Source organism: Silurus aristotelis (assembly GCF_946808225.1).
Source record: "Silurus aristotelis genome assembly, chromosome: 5".
Classification (NCBI taxonomy): Eukaryota; Metazoa; Chordata; class Actinopteri; order Siluriformes; family Siluridae; genus Silurus; species Silurus aristotelis.
The window spans coordinates 30915661-30940189 of NC_139578.1; the positions used below are offsets into that span (position 1 = coordinate 30915661).

General features: G+C 38.3%; 2 protein-coding genes across 2 annotated transcripts in view; one reads left to right on the top strand and one right to left on the bottom strand.

The window, feature by feature from the left end:
* The window catches only part of LOC310726753 (obscurin-like), a 238298-nt gene that overhangs the window by 24923 nt on the left and 188846 nt on the right, over nt 1–24529 (top strand). The gene's annotated exons all lie outside the window — the stretch shown is intronic.
* LOC310726795 (sialoadhesin-like) lies at nt 10559–19156 on the bottom strand. The gene is made up of 12 exons (XM_083542714.1): nt 19105–19156; nt 16403–16438; nt 15765–16031; nt 14616–14888; nt 14106–14210; nt 13183–13458; nt 12285–12533; nt 12081–12197; nt 11789–11857; nt 11467–11550; nt 11169–11224; nt 10559–10839 (listed from the first exon to the last, which is right to left on the bottom strand). The coding sequence occupies exons 1-12, from the start codon at nt 19136–19138 to the stop codon at nt 10837–10839; spliced, it is 1569 nt and encodes a 522-aa protein (XP_083398840.1). The 5' UTR covers nt 19139–19156; the 3' UTR covers nt 10559–10836.

The window sequence follows — 24529 nt, forward strand, 5'->3', positions numbered from 1 at the left end:
CTTTACCCGTCATAGTACCAACATTTAAAGTACCAACCCGAACCTCTACTCTCCTACACTGCTCCTTTTCCTGCCGTCTCTGTAGACGTCTTCCTCCTCTCCTTCTCCTCCTTCGGCCAACAGTAGCCCAATTTCCACCGGTACCCTGTCGGCTAACGATACCTGTGGCGGTCGTTGTTAACCCGGGCCTCGACCGATCCGGTATGAAATTCTCATTTGTGATCCGCATATTTGATTTGGCACATGTTTTACGCTGGATGCCCTTCCTAACGCAACCCTCCCCATTTACCCGGGCTTGGGACCGGCACTAAGAGTACACTGGCTTGTGCCCCCCTAATGGCTGGGTTACCAGACTAGTTTTAATTAATCGATTAAATTCATTAATAATAATAGGCATTATTATTATTAGCAGAGTGAACGAGTTACATTGTAATTAATAATTTCATAAAATACCTTTTGCTTTAATCTTGACAGAATCACTAAGCCTTGTGTAGTTGTTATAGGTGATGTTGATTGTCTTGCTTGCACAACACTTGTACACTGTTCTCCTGCATTATCAATGCTCACATAGAGTCTCTGGGTAGCTACAATATGCACAAGCTGTGAATTTTTCAGTGTAGATGGAGCTCTAAGGTTTACTCTTACAGTCGGTTTGGGTTTTTCTGTTAGTATGAAAAGAAGGTGTCAAAGCTGCTACTTTAACATATCACTTTGTCAGAAAATAATTATGTTAACAGTTGATGCAAAACCTGTGTTTGTACATTAATTACAACTGTATAATCTCTTATATGGCTTGTATTCAGTATATCTTCTAGATATTCCCATTTTGGGACAGAGACAGAGAAATGCTGGAGCTCTTTCAGAGTGACCATCAGGTTCTTGGTCACTCTGAAAGAGCTCCAGCATTTCTCTGTGGGGAAAGGAGAACCTTCCAGAAGAACAAACCATCTCTGCAGCACTCCACCAATCAGGCCAGTATTGTAAAGGGGCCAGACGTTAGCCACAACAGTAACAAGCACAACAGCCCAGCTGAAGCCAAAAGGCACCTGCAGACCATGAAAAAGATTGAACTCTTTGGCCTTGATGGCAAGCATCAGGTCTGGAGGATACCAGGCACCGCTCATCACCAGGCCAATACCATCCCTAGAGTGAAGTCAGAGGTGGCAGCATCATGCTGTGGGGATGTTTTTACTTTCTGGATGCACTCTATACAGGCATTCTGTAGTTGGATGTAATCATTTAGCCAAGAAAAAAAAATATTATTTAGAAAAGTAGGATCCGCCTAAAAGTTGACTGTGCTTTTTGTTTTTGGTTAAACATCTTTCAATGAGTCATTTATATTTTTGCCATATAAACTGCAATACATATATGCACTAGTATGTGTTGAGTTGTGCTACACTACAGTTGCAGCTAGCAATGCATCCGGAAGATAGATTGACAGTAGAGATTAATTATCTTTAGCCGTTTTAGGCATATTTATTAAACTGCTGCCAACACATCAGTCTCACGGTCAGAGCAGCTCACACACACACATACAGAGAAAAAACATAACTCACATGGGACAAACATTAACGCAAACGCGTTTCACAAAAGCCAACACTTTGGTGCCCCTAGTGGCTTACTCAAATACATAACACAGAAAAACTATACAGCATTACATTGCGTACAACTAAGGACATGATAAACGTATTTTAACAGTCTGAATCTCACAAACGAGTAAATCTATATCTAATACCCATTTAAATGTTGTACTTACTTTACTTTTCCTTGTTAGACCACGTTACAGATGAGACCGCAAATGAACTATTATTATTATTATTTCAAGATATTAATATTATTATTTGAAACATTGTAGAATAACAATGAATTGTAAGTTATTCACATTTGAACCTGTTGAAAAAAAAACAAATGAAAACAATACCTGTACAATACCTGTTGCTGTAATGTTGACAATCACTCATGTAGTAGTAAAAGTTGTATTTGTTGTAGATTGTCCTTCTTGCACAACACTGGTACAGTTTCTCCTGCATATTCAACTCATACTGAGAGTGCTGGTAGCTACAGTGTTCAAACTGAATTTTTGTACGAGTAAAAATCCCATCCAGTCGTTGGAATGAAATGATGAAAGTGTCAGAGCTGATTTTACTTAGCCATGTTTGCATGTCAGAGGTTTACATTTTTGTACTGCATATCCAGACAGTAATTGGGTGTACCTGGGTCACCCCAGTGTCCACAAGTACTATGACAATAGCATTGCTGGAGAAATAAGAATGATCTAAAGGGAATTAAGCAAAATGTGTCCTACCTCATCTACATGAATTCAATTAATTTTTATTTGTTGAAAGATTTTAACAAACATTGTCAGCAGCTTTACAGAGATAAAGTGGTTAAAAGGTTTTTATAAAAGAGTGTATAAGTTTATTGCCCACAAGATTGTTCCTTATAATTTTAAGTTTATCCTTAAATGAGAGACTCAGTGGCGACTGTGACAAGAAAAAACTCTGAGATGGCATGAGGAAGAAACTTTAAGAGAAACCAGACTAAATAGGAAACCCCTCTGTGGTTACTCTGATTAAAAATGCAACGATGGTGTGTGAGCATGCATGTGAACACACACACACACACACACACACACACACACACACACACACACACACACACACACACACACACACACACACACAGAAGGTGGAGAAGGTGGAGGAGTTCAGGTACCTTGGGTCAACAGTGCAAAGTAATGTGTTAGAGAAGTAAAGAAAAGAGTGCAAGCAGGGTGGAGTGGGTGGAGAAGAGTGACAGCAGGAGTGATTTGTGATAGAAGAGTATCTGTGAGAGTGTAAGTGAAAAGTTTATAGGACTATGGTGAGACCTGAGATGTTGTATGGTTTAGAGACAGTGGCATTGAGTAAAAGACAGGAGGTGGAGCTGGAGGTAGCAGAGCTGAAGATGTTGAGATTTTTATTGGGAGTGACGACGATGGACAGGATGAGAAACAAGTTTATTTGAGAGACAGTGCATGTTGGACGTTTTGGAGACAAAGTGAGAGAGGCCCTATTAAGATGTTTTGCACATGTGCAGAGGAGGGACATGGGGTATATCAGTAGAAGAATGCTGAGGATGGAGCCACAAGGAGGAGGGAAAAGAGGAAGACCAAAGAGCAGGTTCATTAATGTGGTAAAGGAATACAGGCAGGTAGCTGGTTTGAAAGAGGCAGATGTAGAGGACAGAGTAGTATGGAGACAGATAATCCGATGTGGCGCCCCTTAATAGGAGCAGCCGGAAGTAGAAGAAGAAGGAAAGGATTCTCCTTCGGGTGTATTTCCATGCTTCACCACTAGAGGCAGAATCACAGTTTACCATCCATGATAAGTGACTTCTGTGACATCACAGTGCGCTGCTCTTGATCGTGTACTTAACAGGCCAGAACACTGAGCAGCAGCCGACATACCACATCATGCAACCTATCGAACAGCAGCTGCCAGATGAGAGCAAGAATCAAAATACACAATCAAATCCCTAATTCCAGTGAAGTTTGAGTGTTCAGAAACCTGTACTGTGTTTTTACTGGATTCTTCTTACACAGTTGTTCTTTGATATTTTTAATCCCGGCCCAAGCGCTGATTATTACGTATTGAAAGAGAACGATATCTCAAATACAGAGGACAGCAGGCACTCATCTTCTATTTTATATGATTTTAGATCCACTTTCTTTTCATATATATTGAATGCAGATGGAGGAGATCCAGAGGGCTTTCTATAAAGCTATTATCAAACTCCTGAGCAACTTGTGGTTCATTGAAGAGCAGGTCAGCACAATTAATAACTCCATCTTTCTGTTCTTTTGCTCTATAATGTTTCTACACTATATCGACAAAAGTATTGGGACACCTGATCTTCCCTGCCATATGTTGTGCTTGTGGACATTTGTGTTCATTCAGCCACGAGGGCGTTAGTAAAGTCGGATACTATTGTAGCTGAGGTGAGGAAGTCTGGGGGTGCAGAGTTCGTGTTAGTGTTCAATAGGGTTGGAGCTCAAAAGCAGGAGATCTTCCAAACCATGGAGAGCATGGAGCTGGCTTTGTGCACAGAGGCATTTTCATGCTGAAACAGGTTTGGGTCTCCGAGTTCAAATGAAGGAAAAGTTGTTACAGCATCCAATATGATTGTGTGCCTCCGAATTTGTGGTAACAGTTTGGAGAAGAACCACATATGGCTGGAAAAGTCAGGCGTTCCAATAATTTTGTCCATATATAGTATGTGATACACAATGTATGGAACAGTTTAGCTCTTAAATCAGAGAATATTTTGCTGATAAGATTGAGCTTGACCTTGAATATTGTGAATCTGATCTTAACTTTTCTTTCTGTTGTATAAGAAGCAAGCCGAGTCCAGACAAGTTCTACAGAAACAGATGGAGAACATCACTCAGTACGTTCTTAACCAGTCACTGCAATTCAGCCATCTACAGACAGAGGTATCCACTTCCTGTCCTTGCCAAATACTGTATACATTCCTGGTTTGAACACAACGTATTTTAAGTGCTGCTTTGTTGTGCAGGTTTTGCTCCTCCAAAACTACATGCTACTCTCTGTAGTCTTCAGCATGCTTATCATCCTCATCATGCTCATCGACATCTGTCTGCATTACTGTGGCATGTCGGGTGTGAAACCTTCATTAGAACCTGAAACGTCCATACCAAAATCCCACAGCTACTGCTGCCCAGACAAGTGAGAGCCTCGGGACTCAAACATGATTTACTAAAATGTTTCAAGGTTTTATTTAGGTTGCTTTTGCTTTAATCCAGACATGTTGGTTTTCAGGGATTCTCTGACAATGAGGACGTGAACCCAATGTGGAGAGCGTTTTATCCTTTTTCACAGTCGGCCATGCAAATTGCGACTACTGAAGGTAGAACCCGTGATGCACTGTCACACAAGATGCCAATGCCAAATGTGTTGGTGCAATTCTTCAGTAAACAGGGGTCGCCCTTGAGCAACGGATTTTATTCAAACGCTAATTCTATAGAAAAGCAGATTAAAATAAAATCAGCTTCATTCTTAAACTGTAGAATACTGGTAGCATTTTCTGCAATCCGCCACCTGCCACACTTAATTCCTCTTGTCTTACACTCAGTCATTTCATAGTTAAGTATATTCAAAGAAAATACATAGCACTTCTAGCAGACTGGCATTAGCTTTAGCAAGGTTCTCCAGTCAGGGCTTCTCCTGTAACAAGGCCAGTTGTGACATCTTGTCTAATCCCAGTCATGTATTCTTGCTTAATTATCTGCAATATTTTTTTTTTTATATAATTATAGAATCAAATATGAATATGATTCCATAGAATCAAATAGAATTAAAATATACATAGAATCCAATAGGAATAAGATTTTGCAGACGTTCTCAAACAAAATTAAACGTAACTGCAAATTGACAAAAAAAACAAAGCAAGAACGTATAATGTGTATTACCTCAATACATTTATTATTATAAAAATTTTTTTTGCTAATTGCTGTCGTTTAGAAGGAATAAAACACTTGGGGAGCACTTTGGAACTTCAAAGCAGCCTGTTGTTGATAATCTTCCTTAATGCTTGAGGCGTTGGACTTTAGAGCTGAAGGGAATAAGTTCAAGTCCCAGCCACACCAAACTGCCAAGCCCGGGCCCCTGAGCACGGCCCTTAACCCCTTAGCTTTCAGTGCCACGCCCATGCGACCGATATCCCAGTGTTGTCAGGTGTTATTGTTTAGCAATAGATGAAATATAAAGGGAGAAGAGTAACCATGACTAACTATACATCATTCTAAAGCTCTAAGCCTCAAGCAGCGATTTCAGATTACTGTTTTTCAATGGAAAACGTATAACGAATGTATTTTCTGAATGAGTGTAAGCAGTACACACCAACAACATGCGTAAAAAAAAAAAATGCACTACTTACCCATGTATTGTAATAACAATTCACAAACCATCCACTGCTGCTAATCCCAGTTGATTAGGAAGGATAAGGCTCCACCAAACAACATGGCGTGAAGCATTTTTGGTCCATGAAACAAACGTGTTGTAATTTAGATGGGGATTCTTTGTTTATGTCAGAGTACTTCGGGGTTTATTGTTTATATATGTTTTAGAATAACTTTCGCATAAAAAAACGCCATCTTAGTGGTAAAAAAAAAACAAATATAGGCAGTAGAATATAGTGTTAAAAAACAAATGAGACCACAAACTAAAAAAATTCAAAGAAAGGTGGAATCTTGGGTTTGAGCATCCACTCTCTCTGCAGGTGTGGTGACGGTTGTTCTGCACCACCTTCATGTCAAACCTTTATTTCCAGCCAGTAGCATTATGGAAACAACACGATTGATAGAAAATGTATGGATGGAAAATGTGGGATTTTATTCCCCACATGGGTGAGTTTTATTACTCTTTAGACTCTCCTACTGGTCAAAGAGCGCAGCACGGGCACTGTGATGCACCTGGCAGAAAGTGATGCAGCTCTCAGTTCTGCACAAACAGTTGTTTCCAGCTCATGTTAACTGGATTTTGTTTACAAAAAAAACAAAAAAACAAACAAAAAAAGAATTGACAGTCAAATAAGTTGTTTTATCGTAAATTGCATGAAGCAGCAACAAACTATTGTTTTACAGTCACGGCCATTCATATTGATGTCCTGCTATTCAAATCCCAACAACACACACACACACACACACACACACACACACACACACACACACACACACACACACACATACACACACACAAAAAATGACTTTTTCAAGAATTTCTTTAATAAAAACAAACACAATAAAACTTTTAACATCGTATGAAACTGTAGAGGGAGATGTATTGTAACTTACTGATGAAAAATAGGCTCAGATTTTCCAGCCCCATGCAGATCTCCAAGTCTCTGTCATCACTCCGCCCCAATAATATTTCCCTCATCGCTGCTTCATGCAATCTCCTTTAGAATGATGTATAGTTAGTCATGGTTACTCTTGTCCCTTTTCATTTATTCTATTGTTAAACATTAACACCTGAGAACAATGGGATATCAGCCGTGGGGGCGCAGCACTGAAGGCTAACGGGATTTATACTGGAAAACATACACAACAATGCCAGGGCTTTTAAAAAGGAACTAGAGTTAGCACAGTGTCACTGTGGCTGCTCACTCAGTACCGGAAATAATAATTGTTTTGTGCATGTATGAAAATGCTAAAGAATCCATAGTGCTAACACTAGCAGCTAACCAGGAAGTAGCTAGCAGCTAATGTGATGGATTCTTTAGCTTTTTATATTCAGCTTAAAGAATTTCTCTCAAAAGAAGAACATCCAAACAATTCCACATATCATGGGAGTGAATTAATAAAGAATGAAAGGAATGAAGACATTTAAAATATGCTGAAATAAGCAAAACACTTTGTTACATCCCAGTCTAGGGTTTGGGCGCACAGCATGATTAAAAGCACAGGTGGTGGATTTTAGTTGGATGTAAATGTATTTCGTATTATGAGAAATAAATAACGGAACACAAACACCAGGGTATTTAATAACAGGAGGTATGTTGAAATATGTACAGTACTACACTGGGAGAAACTTCAGGGTGGACCAAGGCCAAAAAAAATCAACAAATTACAAACAAAAAGTACAAACAATCCTAAAAAAAAAAGGAAAATCACTTTTCTAACTCCCGCACCAAAAACAGGGAATAAACCCACATCCAACAGAAATAGTAACCGCACCCCTACTACCATTAAACAAAGCAACACACATATGTGCATATATTTACAACCGTATAATACAGTGAGTATTTACAATCCTCTAGTAAACGTCAAAACGGACAGCGAAAGTTTTAAGTCGGAACGGGCGTAGGTCGAGCTCTTTATTTCCGCTTCTGACTCGACTTTTTGGGTCACCGTCTGGCAACGGCATCCATGGGAGGTGGGTGGGGCTTCAGTTAACTGGAGTGGAGGAAAGGTCTGGACTGGAGTCTCGGGATGGTACCTGCTCACATAAACCCCACATTCCATACAATGCTAAAATTAAGTCGCTCTGGATAAGGAGTCTGATAAAGGCCGTAAATATAAATGTCTGCCAAATCCGCAACATTGGGTCATGGATAAAATTTCAAATTGATAAAGTCGGCATATGAGCCAAATTATTAGACAGCTTGTTTCCACTTCTGGCCCAAAAAAAAACCAAACAAAAAAAAACAAAAAACACACACAGTTTTCATTCCTAATGTATTTATAAATGCTCATATATCGTTTACACCATAATATTTGTCCCCCCCCCCCCCCCCCCCCCACTTTCTTCCAGAAAAAGCACTGTAAATTGAAATCCAGCACAAAGCCTGAGACAATCACTCCCACATTACTCTCCACAGTTCTCACAATCTGGACTTAAAGATGCTTCCTCATAGCACCGTTCCTCCTCCCTTCTCTTTCAGAGACTCTCGATCAGATGGAAGCCTTAATGACTCTTCACAGTCAGACGAGCCTTTGACTAAAACTTACCTATAATCATGACTCAAACATAATCATAATATTGTCTTAATAAGCCGCTCTTTTTAGAGGGAAAAATTATTTGCACAGTTTTAGTTTGAGTTTAAATCAAATGTGAGTCAATCTAAGCAGCTTGTTCATTAATTGCACAAATAAAAGTTAATCAGAATCTGTTTTATACTTGGAGTCTTTGCTTACATTTTTCAGTGTTTATTTGTGGAACGCCGATAGTGATGGACTGGTTGACGGATGAGGTCAGACAGGAGTCTCTATGGACTATGATGTTTGTGGATGATATTGTGATTTGTGGTGAGAGTAGGGAGCAGGTTGAGAAGAGCCTGGAGAGGTGAAGGTATGCGCTGGAGAGAAGGGGCATGAGAGTCAGTAGAAGTAAGACAGAGTAAATGTGTGTGAATGAGAGGGAGGGCAGTGGAGTGGCGCGGTTGCAGGGAGAAGGGGTGGAGAAGGTGGAGGAGTTCAGGTACCTGGGGTCAACAGTGCAAAGTAATGGAGAGGAAGTAATGTGTTAGAGAAGTGAAGAAAAGTAAAGAAAAGTGTGCAGGCAGGGTGAAGTGGGTGGAGAAGAGTTGCAGCATTCACTCCCATGATATGTGGCAATAGAATATAGTGTTAAAAAACAAATGAGACCACAAACTAAAAAAATTCAAAGAAAGGTGGAATCTTGGGTTTGAGCATCCACTCAATTTGTTGATTTGTTGATTTGTGATAGAAGAGTATCTGCAAGAGTGAAAGGGAAATTTTATAGGACTGTGGTGAGACCTGCTATGTTGTATGGTTTAGAGACAGTGGCATTGAGTAAAAGACAGGAGGTGGCGCTGGAGGTAGCAGAGCTGAAGATGTTGAGATGTTTGTTGGGAGTGACGACTTTGGACAGGATTAGAAATGAGTTTATTAGAGGGAGAGTGCATGTAGGACATTTTGGAGACAAGACAAGGGAGGTGTGATTGAGAGGGTTTGGACATGTGTGGAGGAGGGACATGGGGTATATCAGTAGGAGAATGCTGAGGGTAGAGCAGCCTGGAAGGAGGAAAAGAGGAAGGCCAATGAGGAGGTTTATGGATGTGGTGAGGGAAGACATGCAGGTAGTTTGGTTGAAAAAGGCAGATGTAGAGGACAGAGTAGTGTGGAGACGGATGATTTGCTGTGGTGACCACTAATGAAAGCAACCTAAAGAAGAAGAAGAAGAAGAATTCTGACTATTGAATCCTCACCAGGACTTGGAAGAAATGAAATGATGAAGAAGTTATCTAGCAGGGTTTAACACTGAATCCTTGTATTTCACTTTTGTTTGTCTGAATCACTGCTAATGCTCTAATGTTCATTGCCTATATTGTGTATTGGACATTTTCAGTGTTATTTTTTTTACTTGATTACACAGTGGAGCAGTGTGTAAAGATGCAGTGGTTCCTAACTCCTTGTGACAAATTACTAAAGAAAACAAGAGCTAACATAAGACAGTAAACAGTATTACAATATAGCAGTATATTTGAGTTTAATACATACATTTAAAGCAGAAGAAATAAAGTCTTAATTAGTTTTTATTTTAACCAAACATGGCAACAAAAATGAAAACCTGCTAAATGTTTTCGTTCACTCCATTTTTATTACACTCTTTATTCATCTTTATTCTTGATATTCTTGATCCTCTTTGTCACATAATAAAATAATAACTTCCACCCTTCAAAAATTGAAGCACCACTTATTAGTAATTAGTAATCAATAAAAAAAAAATAAATAAAAAAATAAACAATACTGGAAGAGAAATATAAAATGTAATAAAGAAAATTAACATTTATAACTTTTTAATTGTTTAAAAATGTTATATAAATTGTTGATTTTTTTTTTATATATATAAAATATGCAAAAAAAAGTGGTGTATATTAAATTCATTGTTTTTTGGCACACAACATTATAAGTAGAAAAAGAAAGGCATATCTATCTGTTGTCTGTCTGTCTGTCCGTCCGTCCGTCCGTCCGTCCGTCCGTCCGTCCGTCCGTCCGTTTACTGCACTGCTACGTACTAACTATATAATTGCACTGCTGATCAGATGAACTTTGCTGCAAATCTACATGCACTCTTACATTTATTCGAATGACATTTGTATGTACCTTTTTATTACTATTTACAAAATTTCTGAAAATAACACTTTTTTCCAGCACACAATTATTTTGCTGTTGCTGATATTGATAAAAAATGAATTTTGAAATGAACACAATTTTATCGTTTTGCTCAGCATTTTAGTAAAAAGAGAAATGAAGAACTGATTTTCCATTGATCTGTTTGATGACTGCTTCATCAGTGTAAACAGTCACATGGCTCACTGTAGAATAAAAAAAAAAGAGATTGCACTAAATACAATTATAAATGCATATCTCCTGATATTGTTGTCATCCATGTGATAAACAATTTAACTTAAGAATCAGCGACTGCAGCTAGATATCATGAGAGAATGAGATGAGGAAAGTTTCTCTTTACAGGTTCCAAACTAACATGGATGACTGGACAAATTGTGAGAAAGGGTTTTGTGTGCTGGATGGAGAGCATAACTGCTAGGTGTGAAATTACACCCAATGTACCTTTAAAATATTTCTGACTTCATGGTGTTTGATTTGTCTTTTATTTTTATAATGTAAAAGCCATGAATTTTACCTCCATGTTGTGCTTCATCTCTGAGTAGACAGTATCGTTTTCCACACTGGTCTTATCTAGTTGGAATTAAATTATCCTCCATGAATTTTCATAAAAATTTTAACTTATCAAAACTATTAAATAAAAAATAGTCTGAATGTTAAATCACAGTTGAAATATATTTGGTCACTGCATTGTTAAATTCTGGTCAGAATTAGTTGATCAATTTTCTCATACAGAAATGCTGCTTCATATCACAGGTTTATATAAAGTCAATTCTACAAATACATGATCTATTTGATGATGTATTTTACTTTACCTTGTATTTTTCTAGCTTTTTTCATTCGCTTGAGTTCAAGCCTAGCATAAGTCACATCATTTACACTGGGTTCAGCATCAGCACCTACAGCAGCAAAAAAACAAAACCATCTCTGAGCTCTTCAGCAGTGTAATAAATCAGTCATAGCTCATTAATACAATTTAAGTCATTATTAGTCTCCACACTGGATCAAGCTGCATTTTTAGACTAAACCTCTAGGGTTCATTCCCTCATTGTCTTTTAATGAGTCTTGTGATAGAACCGACTCTAAAATTTCAGGTGATGACTTCAGATTCTTGGCTAAATAAAAAAAATACGCTACCATTGTTCCCATTTGTCTTCTTTTTCTTCATATTATACTTTATTTCTCTTCTTTGAGGTGCAGCCTCACCTGAACACAGTGTAGTGTGTTAATCAGTAAAAGACACTCCTGTACTTTAACATATAGAGTTCATCTAAAGTTAAGCCTCCTAATTTAGATTTCTATAATTAGGAGAAATATCACTAACCCTTATAGCAGAGGTATAAATAAAAAAAATGAAAACACCCAGTGAAACATCCCAAATTGAATTCTAATTGAATTCCACACTACATAGCAAAAACAATTATCAGACCTTTTTTCCTTTTGTAGCACCACAGCAGGATCAATAAAATAAATACAGCAATGAGCAAAAGTCCCAAACCCACAGCCACTCCAAAGACCAATCCTATTTCACCAGTGGGACTAGAACCTGAGAGAAAAAAACAAACAAGAGTGAAATTTATGTCTTATTAAACAATGAAACAGAAAAGAAATAAATTCTCAGAATGTTTCTCACGTCTGACTGAGATCCAGCTTCTCGGTGACTCTCCTCTCTCTGGGTGTTTACAGTGGTAGAAACCTTCATCTGACTTTGAGACTTTATGGATGATCATCTCTCCTGTAGTCTGGTTCTGGACGACTGATCCATCTTTATAGAAATCAGTTCGGAGGTTTGAGGGATTTGTGTTACGATATAAACAGTGTAGAGTCAGAGGATGTCCTTCAGTCACAGGATGAACAGGACTCTCCAGGATCACATCAACCTCTAGAACAGAGAAAATTCCAGGAAAAACAATATGATTCAAACTAGGATATAAACACAATTGTGTACATGCTTTACAGAAATTATTCTGAGATTATTAGCACAGTTTATCTGCATTAAAATAAAATGACTAAACCTGTGTATTCTGCAGGTATGTAATTTAATTCTGCAGGAAGCTCAGTACATAATCTCATGTTCACCTGCTTTATGGATGCATCAGTACAGATTATTTTAATTCAGTTCACATTTACTGGTTCTAATAAAATGCTAGATATGCTACTTTTAAATGTAAATCTGGTGTATGTTGCCATGGTAATGATCAGATGACAATAATTGTAGCAATTTGGGAAGTATTTCACACTTAATCATAAAAGCAAACCAGACTACCAACTGTGCTCTATGGAATAAAATTAATAGAAACAACAATCACATTCTCCTAAAATAAACATAAACATGATAGTTAAAGGATTAAAGCATAAGCATAAGGATTTTTAATAACACAAGGTACTGTAAAATGTGTGCATGCAAGGTTTTTCCAAAGACTTGAATATGTTCCCAAATAGTTGTTACATTTTAAACTCTTTGAAATCTGAATAAACTTTAATGTAACTTTTAATCTCTTTAACAGTAAACACACTACATGAAGACTCACCATGAACTGTGATGTTGACAGGATTACTGTTTTCTCCAGATTCAGACTCACACCAGTAAACTCCAGTGTAGGATGTGGAGAGGAAGCTGATGTTACATGTAGATCCTGTAACTGATCCCCACTGTGAACAATCTAACACTCCTTCACTGTCTGTGTATCGTCTCACTGTCCATCCAGTAGAGTTACTCTGGTCCTCACAGCTCAGTGAGAGAGAGTCACCAGTAAAGTGTTGAGTTCTGCTTGGACTGATGATCAGAGACACTGGAGGAGATTCACCTTAAACACACGCGCGCACACACACACACACACACACACACACACACACACACACACGCACATGTTAATATTTTATAGCATTGTACAGTCACAAACAATTTGAGCAGTACATCGGTTTAAACTAATTGAAGCTGAACTTTTTTTTGGTTATTCAACAAGACCTTTAACTTTCAGCTCAACTTCATCCTGCTTCAGCCAAATGAGCAAATTAACTGGAAAATTTAAAAGCAACATTTAAAAAGTGACAGGAATTTTCTGTACATATTTAAGTAATATAAATAAATACATATTGTACTTATTTACAGAGATTTGTGATTTGCTGCTAGTAAAATCCTGTAAATTCTACAGTAATGTTTTATAGTGAGGAACTGCCACATACAATTAGGGATTCACATCAACAGGGAACATTATGTCTGCTCACCACTAGATGTCACAGTTACCTGAGATTTAGTCTTGCTTCATTACATCACTTCCAGGTCACTTCTTAATTTTAGAGTGTATATAGCTTTAGCGCATGCTATTAGAAATATCAGTTCGTGCCAGTCTTAACAAGCTTATGCATTTTAATAAACAAATGTTGCATTACACTGATCTTACATTCACACTTATGTAATCTATACTTCATGTCAAGAGTTGATTTTCTGTACCAGTGATCCATAAGGGCTGTGGATTGCTGTACAGTGTGTAACCATCTGGGTCTTCTTCATTCAGCAAGTTCTGTGGAGATACACTCAGTACTGCCTGTGGTCTCTCTGTTAAGACACAGTAGGAGTCATGTTTAAGTACAAAAGACCAACTATGCAGTGAGAAATCGAAATACAAACTATTGAAACAATATTAGTGATATTAGTCATTTTCCCCCACTTTATTAGTAAAACAGCTTCAAAATCACACAGTTGGATTAATTTTTCAAAAGAGACAGAAATAAATATATAAGTTTGGATATTAAGGAAGTAAAGATTATTTCTTTATACACATTTGTGACTTCTGGTTTTGGACGTACTGTAATCTGTGTATTTTTTGAGTGATGCAGTGTTATGAATCAGAGTTACTGTTTCCAAAGTAGAGATAATTTTACTCTAACAGCATGTACTCATGTGTTTTATTCAATTTAAAATAAATAAATTTTCAAATCACAATTTGAAGTCATGGCCTACCTCTCACTGTAACCTTGACAGGATCACTGAACTCTGTGTAGTAAAGTCTGTAGTTTCCCCTGCGTGCACGACACTTATACACTGTTTCCTCTGCATTAATGACTGTCATATTAAGTGTGTTTGCTTGTTTACTTTTCTGAGGTTGTAACTGCTGATTATTTTTATACCACTGAATCTCCCATCCAGTAGACTGCAGCTCACAGCTCAGAGTGATGATGTCTCCAGTGTAGACTGAGCTTTGAGGATTCACGCTGATTGTTGGTTTGGGTTTAGCTGTTGGTATGAAATAATGAAGATGTCTGAGCTGCTTGGCGCTTTACAACAGAAGCAGTAGATTCAAAGTGCTTTCATAATTTTATAAAAAAAATATTTAGGTATATGTTCAATGTAATAAAATTCATGAGTGTAACCATTTACATTGATATTGTTTACTCTTTATAATTTATTGTAGATTCATATTTTTGTGATCCTGGACAAATTCACCAGCTGAATGTTATCTTTAGTGGGCAAAAGTGTGGTGCTAAAGCCATGAAAGTTTTTTTTTTTTCTTCTTCTTTTTCTTAATATTTACAGGTTTCAAGACCAGGGATTGAACTGGGATTGATTGCATGACAAACAAGACCTCTAATAGTGTGTCATAAGGAAGTGGGTGAAATTAACAGAAAATATGCACTTTAGGAGAGGTTATTTATTATTAATAGATATATATTTTATATATTAAAGTATTTAATAGGTGCAAAGGAACACACTGGTGACATCTGGTGGAGAAACAAAGAAAAGATGTGTACAAAAACTGACGGAAGGGCAATGTGCTATATTTATGCACTTTTTAATTGTAATGTTCAGTGTAAATATTATTAATTACCTTAGCTGCACAAAGAAAATGATGTGCATGATGCTGATTATCACAATTTAGAAATAATTACTGACTTCTCTCTTAATTTTCTCTTTCATCACAGTGACTCACCACAATAATACTGCAATCTTATTATAAAACTCAGATACTACTAAAAAACACATGCCTACTATACTGAGAAGTAAAAGTCACCATTAAACAAACAAAGTCTAGCTTACTGACAACATTTAAAGCATACAAACTGTTTTAACATATTCAATTAGAACAAAACTAAATAACACCCACAGACTCACCTGATACAGTCATTGTAACAGCTTCACTGGTATCTGAGCTCTGGAATAAACTCCATTCTCCACAGGTGTAGTATCCACTGTCAGAGTCTCTAACATTCTGGATTGTGAAAGTCTGTTTTGTGGGGTCTGTGAGCCTGTTTTTATTTTTATACCAGCTGTATATCGTCGGAATGTCCCTACCATTCTGTATTTCACATCTGAGAGTAACAGTTTCTCCAATGAACACATGTGTATCAGGCTTAATGGATACCACAGCTTTATGACTCCCTGTAAAACATTCTGTTGTTAAAATTCCTTACATAAACTAATTACCAATGTCCACTTCTCATATCATTTGTTAGCATGACCACCTGTATAAGGGTGTTTTTTTTTTTATGTTTGTTTTTTTTTAATTACATATATGTGTAACTTTATTACAGTTAAGAAATCAGGAGCATCATCGAAAGCTTTCTTTTGCACTACTCATGACAGATGATCATGGATATTTAGATGAATTAAACACATAATTAATCTACTCAAGAAATGGTAAAAAAAAAACAAACAATGAAAATATTTAAGGTAATATTACTTAATTAATAAACAAATGACAAAACAAATCATTCTTCTCACAATGTACAGTATAATTTGATATAAATCACCTTGAACCCGAGCCACTGGTATAAGTGAAATCAGCACTAAAAAAGAAGCAGAAACAGAATATGGTGTAAATTTGAAAAAAATATATATATAAAATTCAGTGAGTGTCAGTGCAAATAAAAAATTGCCCACAATATCAACAGTTAAAGAGTTAAGAGTAAGCAGTTGTTTTAACATGTCCACTTTCACACCTCCACCAGCTCTTCACAGCTACATTTCCACCACTACATGAAAACAGAAAATAAACCACATCCACAAAGAAGTTTACTTTCAGGCCTCTAACAGAGTCACTGCTTTGTGTGTTTACAGGACTAATAATACATTTGTTTCTTTGCAATTTCTGATCTTATTACTTTAACAAGGAATGGTAAATAATAATTAGTGATTATAAAAAAAAGTGATTTGCATTAATTTGGATTGTGTATAAACCAGGTTTAAGCAAATGGTTTTAATTGCTGAACTGGTTTTGTTAAAGCTTTTCTGTTAACAGAAAACACCACCATAAACCCACCTTGCAGCTAAAGTCACAGTTAGTCTTAGTCATACAGAAAACCCTAAAAAAAAAAGGTCTTTAACAGTTACAGTGATCAGGATGTATTTCTGGGGCCCATTTGTTTGTATATTGCTATCTACATCCGAGATGAAATGACACATCCAATTTTATCCAATCTTAGAAATGATGTTGTGGCTGATTAGGTTAATTCAAAATGTGTTCAGATTTGAACAGTATTGCAGAATTGATTGGTTATGATAATTATAAAAAATTATAATCTACCAAATAAATCTTACATACATTATAAAATACCACTACTGATGTATAATAGCACTGAAGGGTCTCCAGCCACAGTATCTGAGTGAACTTTTATTCTATTATGGTCCACTATGCCTACTTCAATCAAAAGTTGTAATGATATTTGTTGGTACCTCAAATAAAGCAGACTATCTCAAGGGGCAGATCTTTCTTTTACAAAACCCCACACTTATGAAACAGTTTTCCAATTAGTGTTCTGGAGTCAGACACAGTCTCAGTGTTCAAGTCTAGGCTAAAAATATACTGTATTTATTAAGTCAAGCCTTTAGTCAGTAGATGTTTTTTAGGTAAAGGAGAAAATCTGGTGGAATCATGGAAATAGAGTGTTCTTTGAACTGGGATATTTGGATGTTGTTTTCCCCTCACTCTCAGCCTTTCTCCTTTAGGTTTGTTGACAGTAGTGTGGAGGGCCGTCTCTTATCCCAAAGATCCCTCCTGCATGTGTTACCTTCTGGCTCTTCTATTTAGTTATGCTGCCATAGTGATTCTTGCCATTGTTAAAAGTGCTACACAAATAAAAATGTATTGAATTTAATTGAAATTGAACTGTTGATTTGTGACAAGTGTCTGTGTGGGTATTTTATTTCATATGTTTTCCTGCTGGCATGCAATAACAACTGCTGAATAACCTAAAATTTTATTCAAAAACTGGTTTTATGTATTGTCTTTTCAATATATGACTTTAACTCCTTTATTGTAGTGGTGCAGGCCAATCACACTCTGAATATTTATTATATGTCTTTCATTTATTTTGTTGTTGGACCCCTGAATCTCAATGGAGCTTTCACCTTGGCCCATTTTTTTTTTCTTTAAAAGAGGTCAGTGAGTGTAAGTCAAGATAAAATGTGCACAAGACAATGGCAGTTAAAAATAAGTTATTGTTTTCACACATGCTGTATACATTTACACTTTCCCCCACTCTTCATCTCAATTTGCACCACTGCATTCACATAGAAACTAAACCCACAACCACGAACTGGTCTCTGCTCTCACACCTCTATTAATAATACACTTGTCAAAAGTTTATTTCTGAAAAGTGATTTCTCTAATAATAATAAAAAATTAAATAAAAAATAATAAAATAAATAAATAATAATAATAATAATAATAATAATAATGATGAGAAGAAAAAGAAGTAATATCTATTTTGTATAAAAACAAATAGTAGAAACAAATATATATATATATATATATATATATATATATATATATATATATATATATAATGTAAATATTTAAGTTGGTTTAAGTGCAAATTAGATTAAAAACAGGAGATGCAGGTTAATGTACATGCAGAAACATGCATTGAAATTAATGTTTGCCTTGAAATGCACAGACATAGAAATGCACAAAATAGACAGCATTTTTTTTTCTCTTTTTCCAGTCTAGATAATGCTAGCATGTTTTTCATAGAAAAACTTAAAGAAGCTCACAACAGCAGGTAAACATTTCAGCGAGTCATAACCATGACTTCCACTGTAGAATGTACAAACAGCATCCAGTCATTTTCTTTTAGAATATTAAATTATGAGCAACTGTCACTGAGAACCAGATGATAGCAGGATACAAAAGATCAATAAGTCAATAAGTCTGCACTTATTATAATTTATTACATTATTTAAACTATGTTTTAAACTCTTGTACTTGTATACATATACAAGTACATTTTCATATACATTTGAACATTCACAGTCCTGTAGGAATTTACACACAAAACTAAACCCTTTGCATTACAGATATGGATACACTGATCCACCTGAGCAGTCATGCTTAAGTACACACACTGTCCTAATCACACAGTAACCTCATCACTCAGGACAGTCAGACTGCATATAAAGAACTTTATATCCCACCACTCACTCTAATGAAAACACAAAGAGAACATTTACTCACAGAGTATCACAGGGAGTGGACTGAGCTCCATCATGTGCCTCTAATGACTGACTGACTGGCTGACTGCAGAGGTGTGTGTTATAGCCAAACCACTTCCTGTTTTCTTATTGAGAGAGAGAGAGAGAGAGAGAGAGAGAGACTTTTCTTTTCCATCTTGTTTTTGTGTTTATGTATAAAAGAAGACAGTATTAAAAGTTTATAATGAATTAAATGAATTAGTAAAGGAAAGCAACTGTCTCTGATGGCATTCTGGGTCAAGTTACTGATCACGGGTCAGTCCACTCACTGTGATCACTAACAAAATGGCGCCGGTGAGGTCGGCTTCCATCACTACTGCTCCGGCTATGCATTGTCTTTTTTTGTTTATTTTATATTTTTATTCACATAGTTACAGTTCCATTTAGACAAAATGGTCATCATTGTTAAAGTGTGGTATTTTCATGTAAAACAGGAGTCCATATTCTTTGAACTGACCAACGTGGTCTGCCTTTATTATACAGTCTGCAAAACACAGTGTCCTAACCGAGACTCACTTCTTCTCTCACCCTCCGCCTCCCCGCCTCGCATGGCCCTTGTTCGCCCCTAGTGGCAGGTATAACCTGAAACGACATTACAATAATTCCATATTGTTACAATCATTATATATGACAGAGCCATTCCTATATCTATTGGTGTACAATACACTCACCTTTCGCCATTTTTAACGAGCCGGCATCAGGAACATGCTGAGGGCACGTGCACACCGCGCTCCCTTACATAGTATCCTTTTATCCAACGTCCAGTCACTGGAGAACAAGCTCAACGAACTCAGGGTAAGGGTTAATTTCCAGAGGCACATTCGGGACTGCAACCTTCTCTGCCTCACAGAGACATGGCTGAACCCAGTGGTACCGGACCACGCCATTCAGCCGGCTGAGTTTTTCTCGGTTTACAGCATGTGCAGAACAATGGAGTCGGAGAAGTCAAGGGGAGGTGTAGTGTGTCTAAAGGTGAACAAATACTGGTGCGACAGTGCGAGCATCATTCCTCTTTCACACTCCTGCACACCAAATCTGGAACTACTGCCGATGAAATGTCGGCCCTTCTATCTACCTCGTAATTCAGCTCGGTCATAGGCAGTGCGGTTTATATTCCACCTCAAGCGGAAATGGACACTTACATGAAACAATACCGCTACACCAAACACAGTATCGGGACGCTGCGCTCATTGTGGTGTGAGACTTTAACAGTGCCAACCTCAAGCGCGCACTACCGAACTTTCAGCAGGATATCACCTGCCCCACCAGAGGCGAAAGGACACTGGACCACTGCTACACACCATTTAATAAAAAAAAAAATCTAATTAAAATTAGGATGGGAAGAATAAAACAAAGAAAAAAAAGGCAGATAAATAAAGCATAAAACTATATAAATTATAAGAACAATTTAAGAACAGCTACAAGGCACAATCATGTCCACCATTCGGGAAATTGGACCATGCTGCCATCTTCCTCATGCCTGTTTACAAACAAAGGCTGAAAGAGGAAGCTCCGGTTCAGAGGGAGTTGGCACACTGGACTGACTAATCGGTGGCCACACTGCAAGACGCTTTGGATGACGCAGACTGGGACATGTTCAGGCGCAGCTTTGATGACATCAACATGTTTACGGAAGCGGTTGTGGAATTCATCAGGAAACTAGTGGGTGATATGGTGCAGAAAACCACCATTAGAACATTTCCCAAACAGAAGCTGTGGGTGGATAAAACCAACTGCAATGCTCTGAGATCCTGCTCTGCTGCCTACAACATGGGGCTCGCCACCGGTGACATGGGCGAGCACAAGGCTGCATCTTACAGTGTACACAGAGTGGTGAAAAAAGTAAAGCGGCGCTACGGGAGGAAACTGGAGTCACAGTTCCAACATGGTACCTCTAGGAGCCTGTGGCAGTGACTAAGAAACACCAGGGACTATATAACACCATATTCTAGAATGGTGAATGATGACGCTTCTCTGGTGGATGAGCTAAACATCTTTTATGCTTGCTTGTTGGCTGCAGCTAACTGCATTAGCAGCGCTAGAAGCACAAACAGCATGCACGCAGAGAGAGCCGGAGAGGTAAGCACGTTCATCATCTCAGATCATGACTTAAGAGGGCGTTCAAGACAGTGAATACCAGAAAGACAGCAGGACCATATGGCATCACAGGTCAGGTTCTGAAAGCCTGCGCTGACCAGCTAGCACCGGTGTTCACTGAGATATTTAACCTCTCACTGGAACAGTCTGTTGTCCCCTAATGCTTCAAACAGTCCACCATTGTTCCTGTCCCAAAGAAGCCCCAGCCCGCCTGCCTTAACGACTATCGCCTGTAGCTTTGATCTTAGTAGTGATGAAGTGCTTTGAAAGACTGGTCAGAGACTTCATCACTGCGACACTACCAGAAACATTGGATCATCTACAGTTCGCGTTCACCTGAACTACAGAAAAGTGAATTATGCAAAGATGCTGTTTGTGGACTACAGTTCAGCGTTTAACACCATAATTCCCTCCATGCTCACCTGGCAGGTCCTGGACTCAGCCTGCCTGTGTGTCAATGGATCTCCAATTTCCTGACAAACAGACCACAAGCGGTACGGTTGGGCAAACACACCTCATCTACCCTCACCCTCAGCACTGGTGCTCCCCAGGGTTGTGTTCTAAGCTCCCTGCTATACTCACTGTACACACACAGTGAGGAAAATAAGTATTGGAACACCCTGCTATTTTGCAAGTTCTCCCACTTAGAAATCTTGGAGGGGTCTGAAATTGTCATCGTAGGTGCATGTCCACTGTGAGAGACATAATCTAAAAAAAAAAAATCCAGAAATCCAAATGTATGATTTTTGTTTACTATTTATTTGTATGATACAGCTGCAAATAAGTATTTGAACACCTGAGAAAGTCAATGTTAATATTTGGTACAGTAGCCATTGTTTGCAATTACAGAGGTCAAACGTTTCCTGTATTTTTTCATAAGGTTTGCACACACTGCAGGAGGGATTTTGGCCCACTCCTCCACACAGATCTTGTCTAGATCAGTCAGGTTTCTGGCCTGTCACTGAGAAACACAGAGTTTGAGCTCCCTCCAAAGATTCTCTATTGTGTTTAGGTCTGGAGACTGGCTAGGCCATGCCAGAACCTTGATATGTTTCTTACAGAGCCACTCCTTGGTTATCCTGGCTGTGTGCTTCGGGTCATTGTCATGTTGGAAGACCCAGCCTCGACCCATCTTCAATGCTCAGGGAAGGAGGTTGTTCCCCAAAATAATTCAATACATGGCCCCAGTCATCCTCTCCTTAAAACAGTGCATGCTTCACAGTAGGGATGGTGTTCTTAGGATGGTACTCATCATTCCTCTTCCTCCAAACACGTTTAGTGGAATTATGACCCAAAAGTTCTATTTTGGTCTCATCTGACCACATGACTTTTTCCCATGACTCCTCTGGATCATCAAAATGGTCATTGGCAAACTTTAGACATGCCTGGACATGTGCTGGTTTAAGCAGGGGAACCTTCTGTGCCATGCATGATTTTAAACCATGACGTCTTAGTGTATTACCAACAGCAACCTTGGAAACGGTGGTCCCAGCTCTTTTCAGGTAATTGACCAGCTCCTCCCGTGTAGTTCTGGGCTGATTTCTTACCTTCCTTAGGATCATTGAGACCCCACGAGGTGAGATCTTGCATGGAGCCCCAGTCCGAGGAAGATTGACAGTCATGTTTAGCTTCTTCCATTTTCTAATGATTGCTCCAACAGTGGACCTTTTTACACCCCCCGTAGCCCTTTCCAGCCTTGTGGAGGTGTACAATTTTGTCTCTAGTGTCTTTGAACAGCTCTTTGGTCTTGGCTATGTAAGTAGTTGGATTCACTGATTGTATGGGGTGGACAGGTGTCTTTATGCACCTAACGACCTCAAACAGGTGCATAAAATTTAGGATAATAAATGTAGTGGAGGTGGACATTTTAAAGGCAGACTAACAGGTCTTTGAGGGTCAGAGGGTCTAGCTGATAGACAGGTGCTTAAATACATATTTGCAGCTGTATCATACAAATAAATAGTTTAAAAATCATATATTGTGATTTCTGGAAAAAAAATTTTTAGATTATGTCTCTCACAGTGGAGATGCACCTACGATGACAATTTCAGGCCCCCCCATGATTTCTAAGTGGGAGAACTTGCAAAATAGCAGGGTGTTCAAATACTTATTTTCCTCACTGTATGTCTGTGTGGCCATTTCCAACTCCACCACCATCATCAAGTTTGCTGACGATACTGTTTTGGTGGGCCTGATCTCCAACAAAGACGAGACGGCCTACCTACAGGAGGTTAAAAACCAGGAGAGGTGGTGCCAGGAGCATAACCTTCTCCTGAACGTCGGCAAGACTAAGGAGTTGATAGTGGACTTCAGCACGAAGCAGGAGCAGTCATACCAACCGCTAAACATCAACGGGAGAGAGTGGACAGTTTCCAATACCTAGGTGTTCACATCACACAGGACCTGTTTTGATCCTGTCACATCAACACCCTGATGAAGATGGCCCGGCAGCCTTTGTAACATCTGAGATGCTTAAGGGACTTTGAACTTCCCTCTCAGGTGTTAAAGATTTTTAACACCTGCACCATTGAGAGCGTCCTGACAGGTAGCATCACTTCCTGGTTAGGGAACATCACCATGCAGGACAGGTGAGCCCTCTAGAGGGTGGTGCGGTCAGCTGAACGTACCATCCACACCAAGGTCCCTGACCTGCAGGACATCTACAGCACGTGGTGCCGGACAAGGGCCAGGAAGATTGTGAAGGACCTCAGCCATCCAAACAATTGACTCTTTTCTTTGTTGCGTTCAGGGAAGTGCTTCCACTCCTTGAAAGCAAACACAGAGAGAATGAGGAGGAGCTTCTTCCCGCAGGCCATTTGGAGTTTAAACCAGGAAACACTCAGGGTCTAGAACTGGACCTCTCTCTCCATCTTTTACCTGCGCAACTTTTTTGCACTATGACACTTTAATCTCTCGACTGTCACTTTAACTCTGGACCTGCACAGCACAGTGCCACTTTATACCACACCATACTGCACATGGACTCTTTGAGAACAAATCACGTTAATCACTTTAAATCACTGTTTTTACTGTCATATGCATCCATGTATATACACATATTTTCACATATATCTTCATATATTTTATATTTTTACATAGGTTATACTTTTATTTATTTACTTTTTATTGGTTTATTTTTCCTCATTACATTCCCTTATTATTCCATTCCCTTTTATGCTTGAATGCCGAACCATCGTAAAAAGTATTTCACTCGTAATCTGTATGCATGTGTATGTGACAAATAAAATGTTATTTGTTTGATTTGATTTAAAGTTCAGAGATCCTGTGCAGATCAGCTTGCAGGTCTTGTT

Excerpts from the sequence above, each read along its gene's own strand:
- LOC310726795 (XM_083542714.1), bottom strand. The coding sequence starts at position 19,138 with ATGATGGAGCTCAGTCCACTCCCTGTGATACTCT. Across the intron at positions 16,439-19,104 it reads TCCACTCCCTGTGATACTCT|TGCTGATTTCACTTATACCA; the intron begins GTGAGTAAATGT and ends CTTCTTTTTTAG. Across the intron at positions 11,858-12,080 it reads GTGCTACAAAAGGAAAAAAG|GTGAGGCTGCACCTCAAAGA; the intron begins GTCTGATAATTG and ends CACTGTGTTCAG.